The following is a 24,273-nucleotide window of genomic DNA, read 5'->3' as shown; positions in this document are numbered from 1 at the left end:
CCCTCGCACACACTCCCCGCACCCGCAGAAGCAACAGTGGAGGGCACTCCTTCTCCTACCTTGCGGCAAACTCCTGGTATTACCTCCCCCCACCTACGGACCGCAGCCTCTCTTCTGGAATTCGCGCTCTTTAAATTCTGTTTAATTGATTGATGTCATATGGGCATAGACATTATTCAAGCACAGACTCAGTTTGCAATATGTCACCCACTGGCTACTGCATAGATCAGTTCAACAGCTTTTGCCTCAAAGGGCTCATACAGGCAAAATCTATATTACTCAGACCGAAGATGTCTCTATCCTGGTGTACCTACTCGGTGGTGGCGTAGTCGGTGTACCCGTTCCAGTAGCTGCGGATTCAGTTGTGTGCGTCTGTAGGACAGCCTCCTCAGGACCAGGACTGCTTAAATAATTCCTATCCTAACAACAGAAACTGCTGTCCCACCCATCACTAGTACCATCTACTAAATGGCAGTGCGCCCGGAAAACTAATCCGGAGCGCTTTTTTAACAAGGACTTAAACTTCAGTACCAAGGGGAGTCCTGTCCCATCCTCACTCACTTTAGTATCTGGATCTCCAACCTCAAGACACAGGAATGCAGCCAATGCACTTCCATTGTCTTTGGAAGCTGTATCCACCCTCCATCTAAACCAGAGGGATACAAAATGGATGCCACTGGCCCCAATACTTGGACTCTCACCATACACTGTTTCTATCACCACACGTGCTGCACATCCAACGTACGTACATGCACTGGAAATGCACACGAAAGGTTAGTGCAAGTGTCTCGAACTCTTCTAAAGCAGTACAGGAGACTGAACTCTCTTTGGACACGGAAAGAGGTCTGGACATAACTAATGATCCACAAAACTTGGGATGCTACGACCACCACATTAGGTGGCTAACTCAGGACATGAGAAGTAGTGTTATCTTGGTTATGACTGCACGGCTGACGTGCTTCTCCAGGTCACCAAACAGGTTCTGAAACTCACATTACCAAAGATAGGCCTAGGATTCTGTGCACGTGTTATATTAGCAGGATTACTCAGCCGCACAAAAGGCACACAGCCCTCTACCTTCAAACAGTGACTCTGCACGAGAGCACAACCCTCTACAGGTATACTAGTAGCACATCACAGAAGAACAATCCTTCGCAGATATACTAGTGTCACAGCGTAGGGACGCAGCCCCCTACCTGTATAGTAGTGACAGCGCAGGAGTTCAACCCTCCACCTCTATACTAGTGACGCAGAACAGGAGCTCAACCCCCTAACTTAGTACTAGTGACACATGCAGGACAGAACCCTGTATCAATATACTAGCGACAGCACAGAAGCACAAGACTCTAGCTGTATACTTGTGGCGCACCACAGGAGCGCACCCCTTTAAAGGTATACTAGTGACACTGCTCAGGAGCACAACCGTCTACCTTTCTACTGGTGAACCAGCACAGGAGGCCAATCCTCTACCTTTATACAAGTGGCATAGCACAGGGGCACAACCCTCAACCTGTATACTAGTGGCACCGCACAGGAGCAGCACAAGAGCAAAACCCTCTACCTGTATACTAGTGGCACAGCACAGGAGCAGCACAAGAGCAAACCCCTCAACCTGTATACTAGTGACACAGCACAGGAGCAGCATAAGAGCAAAACCCTCTACCTGTATACTAGTGGCACAGCACAGGAGCAGCACAAGAGCAAAACCCTCTACCTGTATACTAGCGACAAATGCAAACACAACAGTTGATGGACAGAATGCAGAGCAATGTCATACATTCACCCCAGTACAGAGATCTGGGCCTAAATCCATCGTTTTTTTGCTCACCATGCCTTTCCAGTTTAAATCCAGGCATATGCAAATCAGTCTGGACCCTGTGCCTCTTGGGACAGTCCAGCCGGAGCTGCCAAGCCTGGTCCTCCCTGGACTGGAAACAAGCATCCTAGGACCGGTTTCTGGGTTTCACCCCACTTCAGCCAGGATAGCTTGATTTCAGTGGCATGGAGAGCACGGGACCCACGTCTGGGCACACCCGTCCCACTCGGAGTGACAAATGCAAAAACAACAGTTGATGGACAGAATGCAGAACAATGTCATACATTCACCCCAGTACAGCGATCTGGGCCTAAATCCATCGTTTTGCTCACCATGCCATTCCAGTTTGAACCCAGCCATATGCAAATCAGTCTTGACCCTGTGCCTCATGGGAACAGTCCAGTCCGAACTGCCAAGCCAGGTCCTCCCTGGACTGGAAACAATAGTAGTGACCTATAGTAGTGACACAGCAGAGAAGCACAACCCTCTACCTGTATACTACTGACATCAAGGAAGAACAACCTTCTACCTCTATACTAGTGACACAGCACAGGAGCACAACACTGTACCTGTAAACTAGTGACACATACAAGAGTGCAACCCTCTACCTGTATATTAGTGACAAAGCACAGGAGCACACTCCTCTACCCATATAGTAGTGACACAGCAGAGGAGCACAACCCTCTACCTGTATACTACGGACATCAAGGAAGAACAACTTTCTACCTCTATACTAGTGACACAGCACATAAGCACAAACCTCTACCTGTAAACTAGTGACATATACAGGCGCACGACCGTCCACCTGTATACTAGTGACATAACAAGAGTACAACCCTCTACCTGTATGCTAGTGACACAAAGGAGGAGCACAGCCCTCTAATTGTGTACTAGTGCCACAGCACAGGAGCACAACTGTCTACCTGTGTAGTGGCACAGCAGTCCAATCCCCCACCTGAATACTAATGACACCACAGGATCGCAACCCTCCACCTGCATATTAGTGAAACGTTACAGGAACACTAACCTCCACCTGAATACTAGTGAAACATCGCATAAGTGTAAGCCTTCACCTGTGTCCTGGTGGAACACAGGAGTGTAACCCTCCACCTATGTACTAGTGACACATACAGGAGAAACAATCATCCACCTGTATACTAGCGACATAGCATAGGAGCACAAACCTACACCTGTATATTAATGACACAGCACATGAGCGCAACCCTCCATCTGTACACTGGTGGCACATCACAGGAGCTCCACCCTCTACTTGTATACTAGTTGCACAGCACGGGACCAAACACCTCTACCTCTATTCTAATTGCACATCTCAGAAACACAGCCCTTCACCTGTCTTCTAGTGAAACATCACAGGAGCACAACCTTCTACCTGTATACAAGTAACACACCACAGGAGCGCAACCCTCCACCTGTAAACTAGTGGCACAACACAGAAGCAGGATCCCCTACCTGTATACTACTGACATCTATAGGAGCTCAAACTTCCAACTATATACTAGTGACATATACAGGAGCACAACCCTCTGCCTGTATTCTAGATGCACACCATAGGAGCATTACCTGTATAGTATTGACACATCACAGGAGCATGACAAAGCACATGAGCATACCTTTCTTATCTGTCCACTAGTGGCACACCACAGGAGCAAAACCCGCTGCCTGTATACTAATGACACACCACAGAAGCACAAACCTCTACCTGTATACTAGTGACACAGCACAAGAGTACATCCGTCAACCTTTATAGTAGTGACATATTACAGGAGCACAGCCATCTGCCTGTATACTAATGGCACAGCACATCAGTGCAACCTTCCACCTGTATACTAGTGACACATTACTGACATGCAGTCCTCTACCTGTATACTAGTGACACAGCATAGGAGATCTTTCACTAGTATACAGGTGGAGGGTTGTTCTCTTGTACAATGCCACTAGTATGGAGGTGGAGGGTTGTGCTCCTGTGATCTATCACTAGTATGCAGCTAGAGGGTTGTGATCCTGTGCTGTGTCAATAGTACACTGGTAGTGTGTTGTGTTCCTCTGATATGTCACGAGTATAGAAGTAGAGGACTGTGCTGCTGTGTCGTGTTACTAGTATACAGGTTTAGGGTTGTGCTGCTGTGCTGCGTCAATACTGTACAGATAGGGGGTTGTGCTCGTGTAATGTGCTACAGTGTGACAAACCTCACCTGATAACACACAGGCTCCTGCTCTAGGTCACAGTGTGACGTACCTCACTGATAACACACAGGCTCCTGCTCTAGGTCACAGTGTGACATACCTCACCTGATAACACAGCGGCTCCAGCTCTAAGCTACAGTGTGACATACCTCACCTGACAACACACAGGCTCGAGCTCTAAGCTACAGTGTGACAAACCTCACTTGACAACACACAGGCTCCTAGCTACAGTGTGACATACCTCACCTGACAACACACAGGCTCCTAGCTACAGTGTGACAAACCTCACCTGATAACACACAAGCTCCTGCTCTTAGGTACAGTGTGATGTACCTCACCTGATAACACACAGACTCCTGCTCTAAGCTCCAGTGTGACGTACGTCACCTGATAACACACAGGCTCCTATCTTGGGATAGGACAAGATTTCTAATTATCCTCCTCACCCATTTTCTATAGGAATTGCTGAATTACTGACAGAAACCAGTGCAGTAACATTGATTTTATCTGGTAGTTCTCCATTCAAGAACAGAATACACATAATTTTTTTATGATTCTTAATGGGAAATATCCACATCAGTGATTCCCCCTCACTCTGTATGAGAGCCTTACTAGGACACACCCTCTGCGTCTCCTTCTGAGCAAACATTTCCAGTGTCCTGGCGGGACAGGGGCAGCATGCACACCACCTACATCCTCTCTTTCATCCCAAGGGCTCCAACTTCCTGCCCCCCTCATTTAAATTCTATTGTGATAGTCACATCCACTCACACTTGACTTCAGCCAGTCTCCACTCAGCCTGTCTCTGGGTCTTTGACTGTCTCTGCCTGTGGTGTTTCGCTTCCTTGCACTTTCTTTATGGATCTAACTTCTCTGCAGCCTCACAAATTCTGACCTCCCCACAGTTTGTGAGGTGTCTGAGGACAGGGGGAGGGCAGGACTGGGAGGAGGATGTAAGACAGTAAAAGTGAAGGTAGTAAGAGGCTGCAGTTCAGAAATTGGGAGAAGCACGCTAGTGTTCTGATTTTTTAAAGTACCTATTAACCCCTCGACCCTCCCCCTGAACTTTTTAATATCTAACCAGCTTTTGTGTCTTTGCTTATGACAGGACAAGTTAAGAACTGAGAAGAATAAAATTGAATCTGGGTTTGAAAAACTGCGGCAACTCCTGAAAGAACATGAGCAAACACTTTGTGAAAAACTGGAGGAGATGGAGAAGAAAATTACCATGGTAGAAAATGCAAATATCACCAAACTGTCCAATCAAATCACCTCTCTCAACGCCCTGATAACGGCAATAGAAAAGAAGTGTGAGGAGCCAGCGTGGGAACTCCTGAAGGTGATATATCAATCAATCAATCTACTTGGATTTGTAGAGCACGGCTAATCACCCGTGAGGATATCCAGGCACTGGGCTCTTGCTGGGATCAGTTGAAAAGCCAGGTCTCGATTCCTTTTCTGAATTCAGGGAGAGAGGATGATGTTCGGAGGTGCAGGGGGAGGTTGTTCCAGGACTTTGCAGTGGGGTAGGAGAGGGAACATCCTCCACTGTTGCTTCGGTGGATGTGGAGAGTGTGAGCGAGAGCAAGGCAGGTGAAGGGCAGGTGTCTGGTGGGTTGGTGAAGTTCAGGCGTTGGTTGATGTATGCTGGTCCTTGGTTGTGTACGGCCTTATAGGCGTTGGTCAACATCTTGAATTGGCATCTTTTCTGGATGGAGAGCCAGTGAAGGTTCCTGGGGTGGGGGTGATATGGTTCCTCCCGGGGAAGTCCAGGATGAGTCTGGCAGTTGAGTTCTGTATCGTCTGGAATCCATTCAGGAGCTGGATGATGAGTCCTGCATAGAACATGTTGTCGTAGCCCAGCCAGCTGGTGACTAGAACTTGAGTGACAGCTTACCTGGTGTTGATGGGGAGCCATCTGAAGATCTTATGGAGCATGTGGAGGGTGAGGAATAAGGCGGAGGAGACTGCATTGATCTGGCGTTTCATGGTGTGTTTGCTGTCCAGGATGATGCCGAGGTTGCGTGTGTGGTCTGTCAGTGTGGGTGTGCGTGTGGGTGTGCGTCTGAGTTAGGAGGGCCATCAGGTGTCGTTCCACAGGGAGGTGTTATTCCCAGAAAATTGGCACTTCCGTCTTATCCGTGTTGAGCTTCAGGCAGTTGGTCGTCATCCAGTCGGTGACACTCGTCATGCAGCTGTGGGATTGGCCCTGGTGGTGGAAGGGTTTTCTGTGAGCGAGAGGATGGGCATCGTCTGTGTAGGATATGAAGTTGAGGCCGTGAGTTCTGATGATGTCGGCCATAGGCGTCATGTATGTGTTGAACAGGGTGGGGCTGATAGAGCATCCTTGAAGGACGCCGCAGATTATTCTCTTGGGTTCCTAAGCAGAGGGTGGTTGGAAGATCTTTTGGATTCGTCCTGTGAGGAAGGATGTGATCCATTTGAAGGCGTTTCCCTGGATCCGGATGTGGCAGATTCCTTTGATGAGGGTGTGGTGAGATACAGTGTCGAACGCTGCTGAGAGGTCGAGAGGGATCACGGCCGCTGTCTCCCCACGGTTGAGGAGGGACCTACTGTCAGCGGTGGCGGTGATCAGGGCCGTCTTGGTGCTGTGGTGGGTGTGGAAGCCAGTTTGGGAGGTGTCCAGCAGATTGTTGCTCTCCAGGTGCTCTGTGAGTTGGTGATTTATCCCCTTCTCAAGGACTTTGGCTGGGAAGGGGAGCAGAGAGATGGGGCGGTAGTTCTTGAGTTTGCTGGGGTCGGCGGAGGGTATCTTGAGGAGCGGTGTGACCTCTGCATGTTTCCATTGATCAGTAAAGGTGGCTTTGTTGATGAATGCGTTGAGAATAGAGGTGGTGGGGGCAGGGGTCTGTGGTTGCTCCAGAGTGGATGGAGTTCATGATTGATGCACTTCTGTTTCTAGAGAAAGCTTCACATCCACGGGCGCAGCACTAGTAAAGCAGCTGATGCACTTCTGTTTCTAGAGAAAGCTTCAAATCCACAGGCGCCGCACTAGCAAAGCAGCTGATGCACTTCTGTTTCTAGGGAAAGCTTCAAATCCACAGGCGCCGCACTAGCAAAGCAGCTGATGCACTTCTGTTTCTACAGAAAGCTTCACATCCACAGGCGCCGCACTAGCAAAGCAGCTGATGCACTTCTGTTTCTAGGGAAAGCTTCAAATCCACAGGTGCCGCACTAGCAAAGCAGCTGATGCACTTCTGTTTCTAGAGAAAGCTTCACATCCACAGGCGCCGCACAAGCAAAGCAGCTGATGCACTTCTGTTTCTAGAGAAAGCTTCACATCCGCAGGTGCCGCACTAGCAAAGCAGCTGATGCACTTCTGTTTCTAGAGAAAACTTCACATCCACAGGCGCAGCACTAGCAAAGCAGCTGATGCACTTCTGTTTCTAGAGAAAGCTTCACATCCACAGGCGCCGCACTAGCAAAGCAGCTGATGCACTTCTGTTTCTAGAGAAAGCTTCAAATCCACAGGCGCCGCACTAGCAAAGCAGCTGATGCACTTCTGTTTCCAGAGAAAGCTTCACATCCACAGGCGCAGCACTAGCAAAGCAGCTGATGCACTTCTGTTTCTAGAGAAAGCTTCAAATCCGCAGGCGCCGCACTAGCAAAGCAGCTGATGCACTTCTGTTTCCAGAGAAAGCTTCACATCCACAGGTGCCGCACTAGCAAAGCAGATGATGCACTTCTGTTTCCAGAGAAAGCTTCACATCCACAGGTGCTGCACTAGCAAAGCAGCTGATGCACTTCTGTTTCTAGCGAAAGCTTCACATCCACAGGCGCCGCACTAGCAAAGCAGCTGATGCACTTCTGTTTCTAGAGAAAGCTTCACATCTACAGCCGCCGCTCTAGCAAAGCAGCTGATGCACTTCTGTTCCAGAGAAAGCTTCTCATCCACAGCGCCGCACTAGCAAAGCAGCTGATGCACTTCTGTTTCTAGAGAAAGCTTCACATCTACAGCCGCCGCTCTAGCAAAGCAGCTGATGCACTTCTGCTTCTAGAGAAAGCTTCACACCCACAGGCGCCGCTCTAGCAAAGCAGCTGATGCACTTCTGTTCCTGAGAAAGCTTCTCATCCACAGGCGCCGCACTAGCAAAGCAGCTGATGCACTTCTGTTCCTGAGAAAGCTTCTCATCCACAGCCGCCGCACTAGCAAACCTACATTATTCAAGTGCTGCAGACATAGTCGCAGCACGCAGGATGCTGGCAGAGGCAGTGTACGCACATCCAAGACTGCATATCCCACCTTGTATGTCAACCAATGAGAAGAGACCAACATGGACTGGAAGCGCACCAGTCACTGATGGTGGGCGGTCTAACACTGCTCATGCAGGACTGATGTTACTCGCTCTGCCCCACCACTCCCCAGCGAAGCTTAATAGCCAATGGAAGCAGTTGGTGTGTGCGACAGCGAGCAAGAATGGATAAGAAGCCAAAAAGGCCTAAAATAAACAAAACTGCAATGACAGAATACAAAAGTGGAGTCAGGCTGCGAGCTACCAGGTTGTTGGCGAGCTACCAATAGCTCGCGATCGATCGGTTGCAGACCCCTGCTTTATATGTTTGTTGATTTTCTCCGTCATCATTCTAGATAGTAATTTCATTAAACATTAGCCAACATATGACCACAGGACGCTTGCTTATTATTAAACATATATCATCCTGAAGTCCTACTGTAATGAACCAACATACGGCCATGGGACGCTTGCTTATTACTTTAAAATTTTACCATCCTGAAGTCATACTTTATTACCATTTTAGTGGTACGTGAACTTGTTAGATCATCTCCGAGGTTTCATGGTTCACTTAAATGATGAAGTCTACATTTTACCAATCAGAAGATGTATATTTTTGTGCCTCACTCATCTGGCTTCCCCATGTGATTTTATTCTTCACTCCTCTTTTGTTTAGCTCTCTACACCCTTCAATTTCATGGTCCGTTTTCATGATGTTTTTATACCATATTCTGAACATCTTTTCAGGTATCTCGTATGTCTGTTTACCAGGTTAATTTTCAGTATTGTAAAACATCTTGAGAAAACATTAATCCTGTAAAATAGTTTATTACCATAACCGTTACTTACTCGCAGCGCTTCTCACCCTCTTTGCTACTCCCTGGGCTGGGCATGATGATGAGGCGGTAACAGTAGAGCGACTGAAGGAAAGGCAGCAGGGATAGAAAATAACCAACCACTGCATGGCTTCATAGTAAAGCCATACTCTGATTGGCCATGTCCTTCTGTAAAGCCAAACCTGCTGCCTCCGAGACTAGGCCTACTCTCCGCCTCTTTAGCCAATCCAGAAGCTGCTTCACAGCATAAGAGCAGCGTCCGGATTGGCGGGAGCAGGCTAAGTCATCGCTCCTCAGGAGACCGGGGAGGCTGCAGATGTGATCCCTGGTTCCCTAAAGTTGTGCGGGTAGGAGAGGCCTTATGTGCACATGTCGGGTTGGTTATAGGAAGATGACCCATCCATCCTGACATGCGCGCTTACTCATCTTTAGACCCAGACACTCTTCTGGTGACGTCTATAATGATGCCCTGCCCCCCGCCCACTCATAAATTGAAAGTCTGCTGCTTGCAATGTGCAGCCGGCCCGTGGCTGTAAAATGAGCACCGTGGCCAGTAATATAAACTTTATAAATGCATATTAGGGTCCAGAGGGGCAGCAAATACAGCGGGGCAATGCCCCCATAGATAAACCGCCGCTGGGTGGAATTACATCTAGTACATCAGGACTAGAATTTTGTGTTTGTTGCCCCGGTATGTCATGGTTTTCCTCCCCTATGCCAAGAAGCATCTCCAATGAGCTAGTGCCAGTATTTTGTCACAGTTACCCCCTATGCCAACAATTGCCTGCCGTGTGCCAGTAGCAGTGGTTTTCACAGGTGCCTGTCCATGCCAACAATTGCCTCCAGTGTGCCAGTAGCAGTGGTTTTCACAGGTCCCTGCCCATGCCAACAATTGCCTCAAGTGTGCCAGTAGCAGTGGTTTTCACAGGTGCCTGCCCATGCCTACAATTGCCTCAAGTGTGCCAGTAGCAGTGTTTTTCACAGGTGCCTGTCCATGCCTACAATTGCCTGCAGTGTGCCAATAGCAGTGGTTTTCACAGGTGCCTGTCCATGCCAACAATTGCCTCCAGTGTGCCAGTAACAGTGGTTTTGACAGGTGCCTGTCCATGCCGACAATTCCCTCCAGTGTGCCAGTAGCAGTGGTTTTCACAGGTGCCTGCCCATGACGACAATTGCCTCCAGTCTGCCAGTAGCAGTGGTTTTGACAGGTGCCTGTCTATGCTAACAATTGCCTCAAGTGTGCCAGTAGCAGTGGTTTTCACAGGTGCCTGCCCATGCCTACAATTGCCTCAAGTGTGCCAGTAGCAGTGGTTTTCACAGGTGCCTGCCCATGCCTACAATTGGCTCCAGTGTGCCAGTAGCAATGGTTTTCACAGGTGCCTGTCCATGCCGACAATTCCCTCCAGTGTGCCAGTAGCAGTGGTTTTCACAGGTGCCTGCCCATGCCTACAATTGCCTCCAGTGTGCCAGTAGCAGTGGTTTTGACAGGTGTCTGCCCATGGCACAATTGCCTCCAATGTGCCAGTAGCAGTGGTTTTCACAGGTGCTTGTCCATGCCAACAATTGTCTCCTCCAGTGTGCCAGTAGCAGTGGTTTTCACAGGTGCCTGTCCATGCCTACAATTGCCTCCAGTGTGCCAGTAGCAGTGGTTTTCACAGGTGCCTGCCCATGCCGACAATTGCCTCCAGTGTGCCCGTAGCAGTGGTTTTGACAGGTGCCTGTCCATGCCGACAATTCCCTCCGGTGTGCCAGTAGCAGTGGTTTTCACAGGTGCCTGCCCATGACGACAATTCCCTCCAGTGTGCCAGTAGCAGGGGTTTTCACAGGTGCCCTTCCATGCCAGCAATTGCCTCCAGTGTGCCAGTAGCAGTAGTTTTCACAGGTGCCTGTCCATGCCGACAATTGCCTCCAGTGTGCCAGTACCAGTGGTTTTCACAGGTGCCTGACCATGCCAACAATTGCCTCCAGTGTGCCAGTAGCAGTGGTTTTCACAGGTGCCTGTCCATGCCGACAATTGCCTCCAGTGTGCCAGTAGCAGTGGTTTTCACAGGTGCCTTCCCATGCCAACAATTGCCTCCAGTGTGCCAGTAGCAGTGGTTTTCACAGGTGCCTGTCCATGCCGACAATTGCCTCCAGTGTGCCAGTAGCAGTGGTTTTCACAGGTGCCTGTCCATGCCGACAATTCCCTCCAGTGTGCCAGTAGCAGGGGTTTTCACAGGTGCCTGCCTATGCCTACAATTGCCTCCAGTCTGCCACTAGCAGTGGTTTTCACAGGTGCCTGTCCATGCCTACAATTGCCTCCAGTGTGCCAGTAGCAGTGGTTTTCACAGGTGTCTGCCCATGGCAACAATTGCCTCCAATGTGCCAGTAGCAGTGGTTTTCACAGGTGCTTGTCCATGCCAACAATTGTCTCCTCCAGTGTGCCAGTAGCAGTGGTTTTCACAGGTGCCTGTCCATGGCAACAATTGCCTCTAGTGTGCCAGTAGCAGTGGTTTTCACAGGTGCTGCTCATGCCTACACTTGCCTCCAGTCTGCCAGTAGCAGTGGTTTTCACAGGTGCCTGTCCATGCCAACAACTTGCTCCAGTGTGCCAATAGCAGTGGTTTTCACTGGTGCCTGTCCATGCCAAACATTGCCTGACGTGTGCCAGTAGCAGTGGTTTTCACAGGTGCCTGTCCATGCAGACAATTGCCTCCAGTGTGCCAGTAGCAGGGGTTTTCACAGGTGCCTGACCATGCCAACAATTGCCTCCAGTGTGCCAGTAGCAGTGGTTTTCACAGGTGCCTGTCCATGCCGACAATTGCCTCCAGTGTGCCAGTAGCAGTGGTTTCCACAGGTGCCTTCCCATGCCTACAATTGCCTCCAGTGTGCCAGTAGCAGTGGTCTTCACAGGTGCCTGTCCATGGCAACAATTGCCTCCAGTGTGCCAGTAGCAGTGGTTTTCACAGGTGCTGCTCATGCCTACACTTGCCTCCAGTCTGCCAGTAGCAGTGGTTTTCACAGGTGCCTGTCCATGCAGACAATTGCCTCCAGTGTGCCAGTAGCAGTGGTTTTCACAGGTGCCTGGCCATGCCAACAATTGCCGCCATGTGCCAGTAGCAGTGGTTTTCACAGGTGCTTGTCCATGCCTACAATTGCCTCCAGTATTCCAGCAGTAGAAGTTGTCTATGGGTCCCTCTATAAGCCACAAATTACCTTCAGTATGTAAGGGCCAATGGCAGACTAGCTAGCATTACATCATATTCTCCCTCACATTTACTCAACCACACTCAATCATTCATTCTCACTTATTCTACCTCACTCTCACTCATTCTTACTCTGACTCCAACATACTTACTCATACTCACTTGCTCTAATTGTCATTCTCACACACTCTGTATCACTCATTCTCTCTTCTTCATTCACACTCACTCCAACTCCTACTCACTCATACTTTTTCACTTGTGCACTCACTCTTATTGTCACTCATTCTGACTCTCATGATCACTGCCACTCATTCTCACTTATTCTCACTCACTACCTTTTAGTGGCTCTCACACACTACCTGTCACTGACACTCACTTTTACTTACAAACACTTATGCTCACACGTACAAACAGACAACCACACTCCGATCCCCAAGCACGTACCCTACATACATTTAGAAGCATTTTTTTATTTAAGACATCTGCTACAGAAGTTCTCATTCTAGATCCTCGTACCCCATCTTTACTACACTAACTGTGAATAGTGATCTATTATTCACTATTAGTTTAATATAAAGTTGGCTGAAAACAAAGGTGGAGCACGACTCCCATAAGGGCGAGCGTCCGCTGTGTTCTCGTTACTCATTTTGCTACCTCTGAAGCCACAGGTCGCGCAAGCAGTGCCAGGGGTCACAAGGGGCAAGCCAGGAGTCACAGCTGTGACCCCTGGCAATCCCTAAATGATGCCCATGCATGTGACCCTGTTGCGAACATCATAAAATGTGTCAGGTGACTCCATTCAGAATATCAGAATGTGTTGTGTTTTGTGACTCCATTCAGAATTACACTTTACTATGTTATTACCATTCAGAATATCAGTTTCTGTTGTATTATGTGACCTCATTCAGAATTCCTCATTCTGTGCTTAGTCATGCGATACCCCAGAATGTGCTGTGTCATGTGACCCCAGTCACTGTTTTTTAACCATAGATAGAAGTGTGTCACTCCTAAAAATACTGCCATAACTTTAACATCTCCTGTGGAAACTGATTTCTCTGTATTTCTTTCTCTGTTTTGCAGGATGTCAGAAGCACCCTAAGCAGGTAAGGTTGGTTTATTATCCTCCTGTCAGTGTGTAAGGAGCAGGTCTCAATGCTGCGGTGTGAATGTCACTGCTGAGCTCACACAAAGTGTTAGGAAACTTTCAGATCCGGATAAAATCACTTCACATTCTGAAAAATACCTTTAAGTCCTCAGACTCTCCTGAAAACTTGATGTTCGAGGTATATGAGCTGCAGATTGTACACTTAGCATAGATCGCCATCTGGTGTTGGGCCCGGATGTTTGCAGTTTGTTTTTGTTCTTTGGACAGTCTTTGGAAGTCATGAGTTCGGTGACTCCTCCTTCGGTCCGTACTGCGCATGGGCTTCGGCTCCATCCTCAGATTGTTTTTTTCCGCCATCGGGCTCGGATGTGATACTTCGTGCTCCGGCTTCGAACTTCTATGGTTCCAGCCTCGACGGAAAATCCTCGTTCTTCGAGTTTCTTCATCTATCTTCATCTCTCGAAGCTGCACTTTTCTCCGTTCCGCACATCGGCACCGGCCTTCAGGCCCTCCTCGACTCCGGTCCCGGCCGATGGAAAGGACTCCGTTCAAAAAGTGCCCAAAATGTGGGTCTAAATTTCCCCACACCGACCTACATCAGGTGTGTAACCTTTGCCTCTCCCCAGAACACGAGGCTAGAGACTGCCCCGCCTGTAAGTCTTTTCGCTCCAAAAAGACCATCCGGGATCGAAGAGCTCGACGCACCATGGCGCACTCATCGACCGCGGCTCCACCGGACATCTTCGGAGACGACACCGGAGCTTCGGGGCAACAACACACCGAGCAGGAGGAAGACGTCGTCAGCGCTTCCGAGGCCGACGACTCCGATGTGGAGGACATCACACCGGCGCAGAGGGTCGTGAGTACTCTACCCCCTCCCACCCCCGTGCCCAAAACCAAAGAGACTCAGGTTACACCCTCGCCTGCAGGCCTGGGTAAAACCAAGCACACAGCTTCTATCACCCTACCTTCGGGCCCGGTGTCGAAGCCTCACAGGTCTCACGGCAGCTCGGGCTCGAGCCAGCCGACGCCTGGTGCCGATAAACATCGTCCGGCACCGAAGAAAGTGACGCCGAGCTCGGCTCCGAAGCCACCGGTGCCGAAGCCTGGACTCTCGGTACCGACAAAACACAAACACAAATCCCTCGGCACCGACGCTCCGGCGCCGAAATCTACTTCGACGCCGAAAAAACCGGAGGTTCCAAAAAAGGATGGCGCAGACAAACCATCAAAATCCTCGGCTCCGAAAACATCGGCGCCAGCGGACGATTCGGTGCCACTGGACCTCTTTACACCAGATCCTTTACAAAAGACCTTATTTAAGGATCCAAAGACTGGGCTATTGACTTTAGTTGTCAAGAAAAGGCGCCTTGACACACCGGCTCCTCCTCCACCGCCCAAGCGGAAGGACTCTGCTACTTCTCCTCTCAGAGTGCCCTCCCCACTACCTCCTCCTCCCCCTCCTCCACCTCTTCCACCCCCTCCCCCTCCCCCTCCCAGGTCTCCGCCACCTTTGCCTCAGCATTCCCCGACCCCGTCCCCAGATCCGGATTACGGGGATCCAGATTATGACCCGGCGGATGCCCCCATGGACCCCACTCCACCGGGGACCCCAGACCCATGGGAAGACTACCAAAACCCTGACATACCGGATGTGCCTCAGGATGACCTATACCCATCCAGGCCGTCTCCCCCGGAGGACTCATTAGGGTTTCACCACTTAGTGCAGAGAGCAGCACACTACATATGGGGTGGAAATGCATAGTGAACCAGTGGAAGACGACTTCTTACTGGATACATTTGATATTCAGGATAAGTCCACAGCTATCTTGCCCATGCTTAAGGGTGTCACCAAGCATGCTGCAGAGGTGTTCAAAGACCCTGTCAGGGCCAGGGTCTTAAACCCTAGAATAGAAAAAAAGTATAAGGCGGCACCCACAGACCCTGCATACATTAAGGGCCCTGCTCCCTTAGATTCCCTAGTTGTGTCCACAGCTAGAAAGCGGTCTAACTCCCAGTCCTCAGGAGAGGCCCCACCGCCAGATAAGGAATCTAAACTTCTAGACGCGTCTGGCAAACGCACCGCCTCACAAGCTGCGAACATTTGGCGCATTGCAAATACACAAGCGCTGCTTGCGCGCTATGACAGAGCACACTACGATGAGCTTGAGGCTCTTATACAGCACCTCCCAGAAAAACATAAACGCAAAGCTCATGACCTGATACAGGAGGGTAAGCTAATTACTAACACCTCCATTAAGTGTGCCCTCGATGCAGCCGACACTGCTTCTAGAGCCATAAATACTAGTGTCCTGCTTCGTCGTCATGCCTGGCTCAGGATCTCAGGGTTCAAGCCTGAAGTCCAGGCGTCCATACTAAATCACCCCTTTGACCAACAAAATCTCTTCGGGCCAAAGGTAGACGAAGCATTAGAAAAAATGAAAAAGGACACAGACACAGCAAAGTCTATGGGGGCATTGCAATCAGAAACCCCTAAACGCTCCTTTCGACACTCATCCTTTCGTGGCACAGGCAGAGGCTACTCCACCGATAGCGCCTCTACCTCCTACAAATCCCCTCCTCAAAATACCTTTTCAAAGGACTACCAAAGGGGTGGTTACAGAGGCAACAACAATAAGGGCAGGGGCAAAACTAACACCACCCGTTCTGCCACCCCGCCAGCACAATGACTTCCCTCCGCTCCCCCCAGACCATCCCACTCCGGTCAGGGGCAGACTACAAAACTTTATCCACGCATGGGAGTCCATAACATCGGACAAATGGGGGATCCAAATTATTCGGTCAGGGTACTGTCTCGAGCTAACATCTACCCCACCCAATATCCCACCAAGGCACCGTCCAATGTCTCAAGAACATTCCACACTGCTCAAACAGGAGGTGCTCTCCCTCCTCCAAAAACACGCTATAGAGCAGGTCCCCGTCAATCAGCAAAATCTAGGGGTCTACTCTCTGTATTTCCTAATACCGAAGAAAGACTGGACCCTGAGGCCCATTCTGGACCTCCGGCCTCTAAATGCATACATACATTCAGACAATTTCCACATGGTCACCCTAAAACAAGTCCTCCCGCACCTTTGTCAGGGAGACTTTCTTACTACCTTGGATCTGAAAGACACATACTTTCACATTCCAATACACCCTTCTCACAGAAAGTACCTCAGGTTTGTGGTGGACGGTCAACATTACCAGTTCACAGTTCTCCCCTTCGGGGTCACCACCGCACCACGGGTGTTTACCAAATGCCTAGCAGTTGTAGCAGCACACCTCAGACGTCAACATATTCACGTCTTCCCTTACTTAGACGACTGGCTCATAAAAGCCGCGTCCTACAACCAATGTGTGCAACATACCAACAGCACCATTCAACTGCTCCACCGGCTAGGCTTCACGGTGAACTACCAAAAGTCCCACCTCCTACCATCTCACACAAAGCAATGTCTCGGGGCCACTATACACACCTCTAAAGGTATTGCCTATCCAAACTCAGCCAGAATCGCAAGCATACAAGCCTTGCGCAAAACATTCCTTCCTCAACACTCTCTTCCAGCAAGAGTGTTTATGAAGCTCATAGGAATGATGGCTTCTTGCATTTTCATGGTGCCCCATGCAAGACTCCACATGCGTCCACTCCAAGAGTGCCTAGCACGACAGTGGAACCAGGCCCAGGGTCAGCTGACGTATCTGGTGTTGGTGGACGGCCGCACCCATCACTCTCTGCAGTGGTGGAACACCACAAACCTTTCCAAAGGGCGGCCGTTCCTGGACCCGGTTCCTCAGGTGATTCTAACAGCGGACGCATCGCTCTCCGGCTGGGGAGCGCACCTCTTACACCTCACAATGCAAGGTCTATGGACGCCACAGCAAAAGTCGCTCCACATCAACCATCTGGAGCTCTTGGCGATCTTTCTAGCCCTAAAATCTTTTCAAAAACAGATTTCGGCCAAAGCAGTCCTCATTCGCACAGACAATATGACTGCAATGTATTATATCCAAAAACGGGGGGGGACACTCTCCCCAGCTCTCCCGCTTAGCCCAGAGCATATGGAGATGGGCAATTCCTCAAAACATCTTTCTCCTGGCACAGCATGTTCCAGGCGTACAAAACACCATGGCAGATCTGCTCAGCAGACAAACGCAACAACTACACGAATGGGAACTGCATCCACAGGTTCTTCGTCCATTCTTCCAAAAGTGGGGGCATCCTCAAATAGACCTCTTCGCCACCCACGAAAACAAAAAATGCCCAAGCTTCGCCGCCAGATACCCACACCCATTGTCCAAAGGCAATGCGATATGGATGAACTGGTCAGGCAAATTTGCATACGCCTTTCCACCTCTCCCGCTAATTCCATTAGTGGTAAGGAAGCTACAGCAGCACTCCCTCACACTCATTCTGGTAGCTCCAACATGGGCCAGGCAGCCGTGGTACACCACACTACTACAGCTCTCAGTGGTACCACAGCAAAAACTGCACCTGTCCCCATGCCTCCTAACTCAGAACCATGGAGAAATCAGGCACCCGGACCCAGCTCAGCTCAACCTTGCGATCTGGCTCCTGAAATCTTAGAATTTGGGTACCTTAACCTTCCCCCTGATTGCATGAACATTATCAAGGAAGCCAGACGTCCTACCACTCGAGCATGCTATGCCGCAAAGTGGAAGAGATTTGTGGTGATGCATCCATACAGCACATCATATGCTATCTGCTCCATCTTCACAGGTGTAACCTGGCATATTCTTCCATACGCCTACACCTAGCAGCGATTGCTGCTTGTCTACAAAACAGACAGCATTTATCACTGTTCAGAGTGCCCGCTATTAAAGCCTTTATGGAAGGTCTTAAACGAGTAATTCCTCCCAGGGCACCACCTTCCCCTGTAATGAATCTAAATGTAGTTCTTACAAGGCTAATGGGTCCGCCCTTCGAACCAATGCATAAATGTGAGCTACAATTCCTCACCTGGAAAACCGCTTTCCTCATAGCTATCACTTCCCTTAGAAGGGTTGGTGAAATACAAGCGTTCACTATACAGGAACCTTTCTTGCAAATACATCACAGCAAGGTGATACTTCGTACAAATCCAAAGTTTCTGCCCAAGGTCATTTCCCCCTTCCATCTCAATCAATCGGTGGAATTACCTGCTTTTTCTCGCATCCTCAATGCGGAAAGGGCCGTACACACACTCGATGTTAAGAGGGCTTTACTGTACTACATACAGAGGACACAACCTTTCAGGAAAACTAAACAATTGTTTGTTTCCTTCTCTCCACCACATAAAGGCAACCCCATCTCTAAATCAGGGATAGCTAGGTGGATTGTAAAGTGCATACACATTTGCTATCAAAAGGCAAAAAGAACATTATCTGTTCCACCTAAAGCCCACTCTACTAGAAAGTTAGGGGCTTCTATGGCTTTTCTAGGGAACATACCCTTAGATGACATCTGCAAAGCAGCCACATGGTCAACACCGCACACCTTCACAAAACATTACTGTGTAGACGTGCATTCCAAGCAGCAAGCTAGTGTGGGCCAGGCTGTACTAAAGACACTTTTTCAAACCGCTGCAACGGATACCGGTGGTCGCCGCTAAGGTTGGGTGCTGCTATATAATCTATGCTAAGTGTACAATCTGCAGCTCATATGCCTCGAACGGAATATGCTACTTACCAGTATGCATCTGTTCTTGGCATGTAGAGCTGCAGAGTTGTACACGCCCACCCGCCTCCCCGGCTACCTGTATCCGTTCCAGTCCATCTTATTTAGATACAACACACATGGGTTTCTCACTGTTATTACTACGCTCCATCATTTCCCTGTTGGCGAAAAACAATCTGAGGATGGAGCCGAAGCCCATGCGCAATACGATCCAAAGGAGGAGTCACCGAACTCGTGACTTCCAAAGACTGTCCAAAGAACAAAAACAAACTGCAAACATCCGGGCCCAACACCAGATGGCGATCTATGCTAAGTGTACAACTCTGCAGCTCTACATACCAAGAACAGATGCATACTGGTAAGTAGCATATTCCTTCTCAGTAAACTCCCCTGTGTCATCAGGAAACCCTTACATTTTCATAAATCCCTGCGAGTTGTCAGAAGACTCCTGTGAGTCCTGAAATAATTGCAACAAACATGAGTTGCTGTCCTCACAAAATCTATTTGCATCTTTAAAGCTTAACTGAAGTCCTAAGGAAAGTAACCTGAACACACAGAAAACGTAAGCACATTCTGGAAAAGTCCCCCCAGGTTTTACTCCGTTCAGAGTTGTGCAAAAACTACGTCAAAATGTCCTAACTATACAAACACAAATGTTGGCTCTGCTCACAACAATTGCAGATCCAATTTTCAGCACTATTGTTAGGGATGTTGGATCATACACATATATCTTCATGTGGGGTAGAGGTGCTACCATGGGACGGCAGACACCCTGCCACCTAGGGTGTTCACCTGCTTAGGACAATGTCCTTGGCAACAATTATACAAAATAATAAGTACTAGAGCACACGTAGAAAGGCCATTGAATAAAGAAAGTAGTCCTAATATGAAGTTCATCAAATTATTTGCCCTTTTTTGTGAAGTTATCTTATTCCATTTGTAGTTTCCACAATGTTTGGTTTATTTACAAGCAGGAACAGCCAATATCTGGTCTATACGAGCAAAAGCAGCCGACGCGTGTTTCGTCCATTGGACCCTTTCAAGGCTGCAGAAAATATACATGCATTGGTATAGAACATCATCTCTCATGAAATCTTTTACGTAAAATTCATGTGTCAACCTCATGTAGCAGTGATGAGGGGAAGGAAAATAGTGACATGAAATTCTTAATGCCGGTCACAACGCACTGAGGATATTGTGTAAAAATGCATTGTAGCATCAGAGTACCCAAAGCCATAAAACGCGGTACCCATGATAGGTGATGTTGACCGAAAGAAGAGAACCAAAGGAAGGGGGACATAGAGAATGCCAGTATATATTATAATACAAGTGAAAAACTAGACTTTGCATGCATTGTGCTCGCTAAGATACAAAGAAATATGTGTATTTGGTGTTCCTTTTTGCACGCAAGGAAAGAATATATATTAGTTGTGAGATTTAATAAGAATATAGAATACCTGAGCGCCTTGTAGTAAGGACAATGTCCAAAAGTAGTCCGATAGATACAGAGAAGATCTTGTCGGAATCTATTTAAAATATATATAAAACTGCATGTATATGCAACTATGCTGAGGAAAATATAGGATTGTGCAGAAAAGTAACAAGCATTGGCATAGCCAATAGGTCTCGCTTTTGGGACCTTATAAGTATTTAGTTGTTGCACCAAGGATATTGTGCTGCAAAACATCAGCTGTTGCATGGCTAAACCTTGTACCTTATAAGTGTTTAGCCATGCAACAATTGATGTTGTTGTACCAAGGATATTGTGCTGCATAACTAAATACTTATAAGGTCCCAAAAGCGAGACCTATTGGCAATGCCAATGCTTGTTTTAAATGGATTGTCTCTCTGCCAGTTTATGTTATGTAGGCCTGTATAATGCTCTCTTGTAGCCTTAACTGATGGAATGAGCTTTGCTTGTGTTGGTTAAACTGTTGCGTTTTCAAACATTTTGATACGTGTGGGATAATGGGCTGCAGATCGCTGAATTAATTTTAAGATATTTTAATTTATATACCATTTTATATTTGTTTTAGGTTGGTGTTCTGTGTTTGCTGTATTGATTTAATTAATTGCTATTTATTGTAGATGTTTATGATATTTGTAATTGCCTATGTCCATGAATAGAATAATGTGCAATATTTCTGTAAGAATGCATTTCTTGGAAATTAAGAGTCTGATCTGATTATACATGTGTGCATTTATATATAGCATATATATTCCTGTTCTGCAGAGGCCACCCTCTTCACTGACTATAAAGATGGTTCTATATTTTGAATGAGGCCATACAAATTGCACAGAAAGGTATACTTTGCAAAAGTCTGTGAAATTTGTTGCAGCTTCACAAAAGCTTGCAATCTTTGTCACGTCACTATGAAAATCATGAAATGTGGGGAAATGTATGTAATCAGCAAGTCCCGTAGTGGTTGCAGGCAGTAAAGAAGACACGGGCACAGACCAGGATACGTGCAAGTAGCAGCTTTATAGGCAGGTAACTGAGTTGCATTATGTTAGGAGTCCCGAGATGCGTGTGTTTTACGGTGAACGTGAAATATAATGACAGTACAAACTGGTTAACTGTAATTTTGCTGCAGAGCATGACATGCACAATCACAACAATGCCCCAAATCGTGGATAGATATCCGATGCCGAAACGGGAGAGGTTCCGAGGATAGTGAAAGAAGTAAAGAAATGAGTGGCGGCGCAGTGGGGGAATAAAAATGTGAAGGAGACGCGTGAACTAGCCTATGTTTGCATTAAAGTTTGACGAGCGTGGGAGCTAAACGCCATAAAGAAGTTAAGATGCAAGTGCGATCACAATGAAAGATAGGGCTTATGACATAATCACAGCGCAGTGCTGGTTAAGGGAATTCCATAGGTAAAGCACAGTGCCTTGCATGGACAGGCTGACGCGCAATGTAACCCCACTAACTCGTCCCAACTGTATGTAGTCCATACGGAAACCCCAACAGTAGACGGGGCAACTAGTGTGAAAACAGCTTAGCAGGGGTGGACAAATTAAATAATTAAATAATGAAATCAAAAACAGGCACTGTGCAACAAGTTACCGTATAGTGAAAAAGATCTAAGAGTGCATAATGGTGTAACGTTATATACAGTGATTATATGCTAAATGCGACAGAAAGAAACACACAACAAGCACCGGAAAATGTCCGCTGTCTGAGGCGGCATTGGCTTAGTCGGGAAGTGAATTGCTCATTGAAGAATTCACATCAGATGCTTCCGAAGTCAAGAATAACAAGCTAGCGAGAAGGGAGGGGGGAGAAGGGAGGTGGGAGAAGGGAGGTGGGTAGTGAGAGCAGACAGCAAGGGGGTGGAGGAGGCTTAATGAGCCATGACAGAAAGGCAGATGGCGGCTGCGGGCGTGCACGCTCACGTGCACTCAAGCTTTAGGCCACCAAAAGCCGCTGGTGGCACTTTTAAAAGCCACTTACTAAATGTCTCGAAGAGGCAGCATGCGCTGTCTCAGGCGAGACCTAAAAATCAGTGCACCATAAGGAGAGCAAAGTCTCCTGAGTAGTATAAAGGGAAGTGCTAATAACATATAAAAGTAGACCAGTTTAGAATGAAAACGGGTCACCCAAATGAAACGAGGGAAGTGATTCCATGTGTAGCGGAATACAATGAAAAGGGCCAATGTACGAATAGTTGTCTCGTGAATTTCCTGACGGATTATATAATTCCATTTCTAGGGCCTTGAAAAAGTCACTATTGTCACTGCTTTAAGCAAGCAGATATTCCGGCCATTCAATAGGTTGTGTATGAGTATGTAGCATCCTGTCACGTCCGCAACCCGGCCACTCAGCTGAAACAAGAGCCCCGAGCCACCCACATGGATACCTCTCTGGCATAGGATGAATAAGTGGATGAGTAAAGCTGTCCCCTCCATTTTTTGTGCAGTTTCTGGGCTTCTGTCTCCAACATATGTGTCTCTCGGAGGAGAGCTATATGAACTCCAATCCTCCTAAGGTAGATGTGTGTTCTATACTGTTTCACAAAGGAGTTTAGACCCCTCACATTCCATGTGGCAAATTTAAAATTTCACCCATCTCGTAACATCCCACCGCCCTCGCTCTCCTCCTCCGCAGACACACCTCCCCACACTATTCCCAGACCCCCGCCACCCTGAGACACACAACTGATGCTTCAACAACGATAATAACCCCAAACCATATGCGACTCCCATTATACCACCCGGGTAAACACCTTTCAACTTAGCTAGTGTCCTCCCACACATAATGCTACTCCCACCCACCCAAAAACAGTCTCAATTGAACTACAGTGTGTGTACAATCCCTCTATTGGGTATAAACTGGTATTATATCTTCGCGGCAGAAAACAGTCAGATCTCATCCCAGGGGGCGGCTCAATCAGCAGTTCCGCTCCCTAATACCCTGAGGTTTCTCACACTGGTAGTCGGGTAATCAGTCACACCACTGAAAGGTAGAAATGGGAGAGGGTATGGGAGAAAAACAAGAAGTAAAGTATAATAGAGCAAGGGAAAAAGGGAGGGTTGGCAGCTTGGTGGGTGAAAGACCCAGGGCCTTTATCAGTGCCACCACCTCATCTTATCACACCTCACTTAAAGTACGTACAACAATGACCGAGTGTCCCAGGGGGAGCCTCAACAAACAGACTAATCAGTCCCATCGTACTACTGGGTGGCATTAACCCTCCAGCCCTCCTGATACATGTCACACCAGAGGCAAGTGCAACATCATTCTACAGCACCTTCAGTGTGGTCCATAAATATGTGTCCATATTCGACCATCTGCTCGCTCGGGTGTTCGTGAGTCCCCAACAGATCCGATTCTGTGCTTGAGGAAGCAGCAGAAGTAACTGCCTCAACTAAGGCCCTGGCTGCTTCTCACTCCTGTCATTGTTTTGCTAGGTCCAGAGTACCATCAGATTGCACCACCGTTCTCGCAGCAGATCTGGAACGGCATCTACGTTGGCTTTGTCTCCTTGGAGTAGCCGAGGGGCCTTCTTTCTGCCACAGTGAATCCCGAGCCCGTAGATGTCGAAGGCTGACATTCAGCACTATGGACCTCCAGCCAGTCCCAAGTGTTCTCTGGCATTATGATAAAATGAGAACATCCATCCCGCAGCACCTGCAGTTTGGCTGGATAAGGCGACATATACTTCAAGCCAATCATTCTTAGCTTTTCTTTGGCA

At 48.2% G+C, this 24,273-nt stretch overlaps 1 protein-coding gene and 1 long non-coding RNA gene across 2 annotated transcripts in view; one reads left to right on the top strand and one right to left on the bottom strand.

Annotated features, from left to right (window-relative positions):
• LOC146869048 (E3 ubiquitin-protein ligase TRIM39-like) overlaps positions 1-24,273 on the top strand; it is a 148,500-nt gene that overhangs the window by 50,242 nt on the left and 73,985 nt on the right. The window contains exons 3-4 of the mRNA XM_085643865.1: positions 5,130-5,360; positions 13,376-13,398. Coding sequence (XP_085499991.1) covers positions 5,130-5,360; positions 13,376-13,398 — 254 coding nt within the window. The remainder of the gene's footprint in view (positions 1-5,129; positions 5,361-13,375; positions 13,399-24,273) is intronic.
• The window catches only part of LOC146869049 (uncharacterized), a 220,729-nt gene that overhangs the window by 137,449 nt on the left and 59,007 nt on the right, over positions 1-24,273 (bottom strand). The gene's annotated exons all lie outside the window — the stretch shown is intronic.

Source organism: Triturus cristatus, chromosome 1_1 (assembly GCF_964204655.1).
Source record: "Triturus cristatus chromosome 1_1, aTriCri1.1, whole genome shotgun sequence".
Lineage (NCBI taxonomy): Eukaryota > Metazoa > Chordata > Amphibia > Caudata > Salamandridae > Triturus > Triturus cristatus.
The sequence above is the reverse complement of the archived record's forward strand: the minus strand, read 5'-3'. Positions and strand labels throughout refer to the sequence as shown.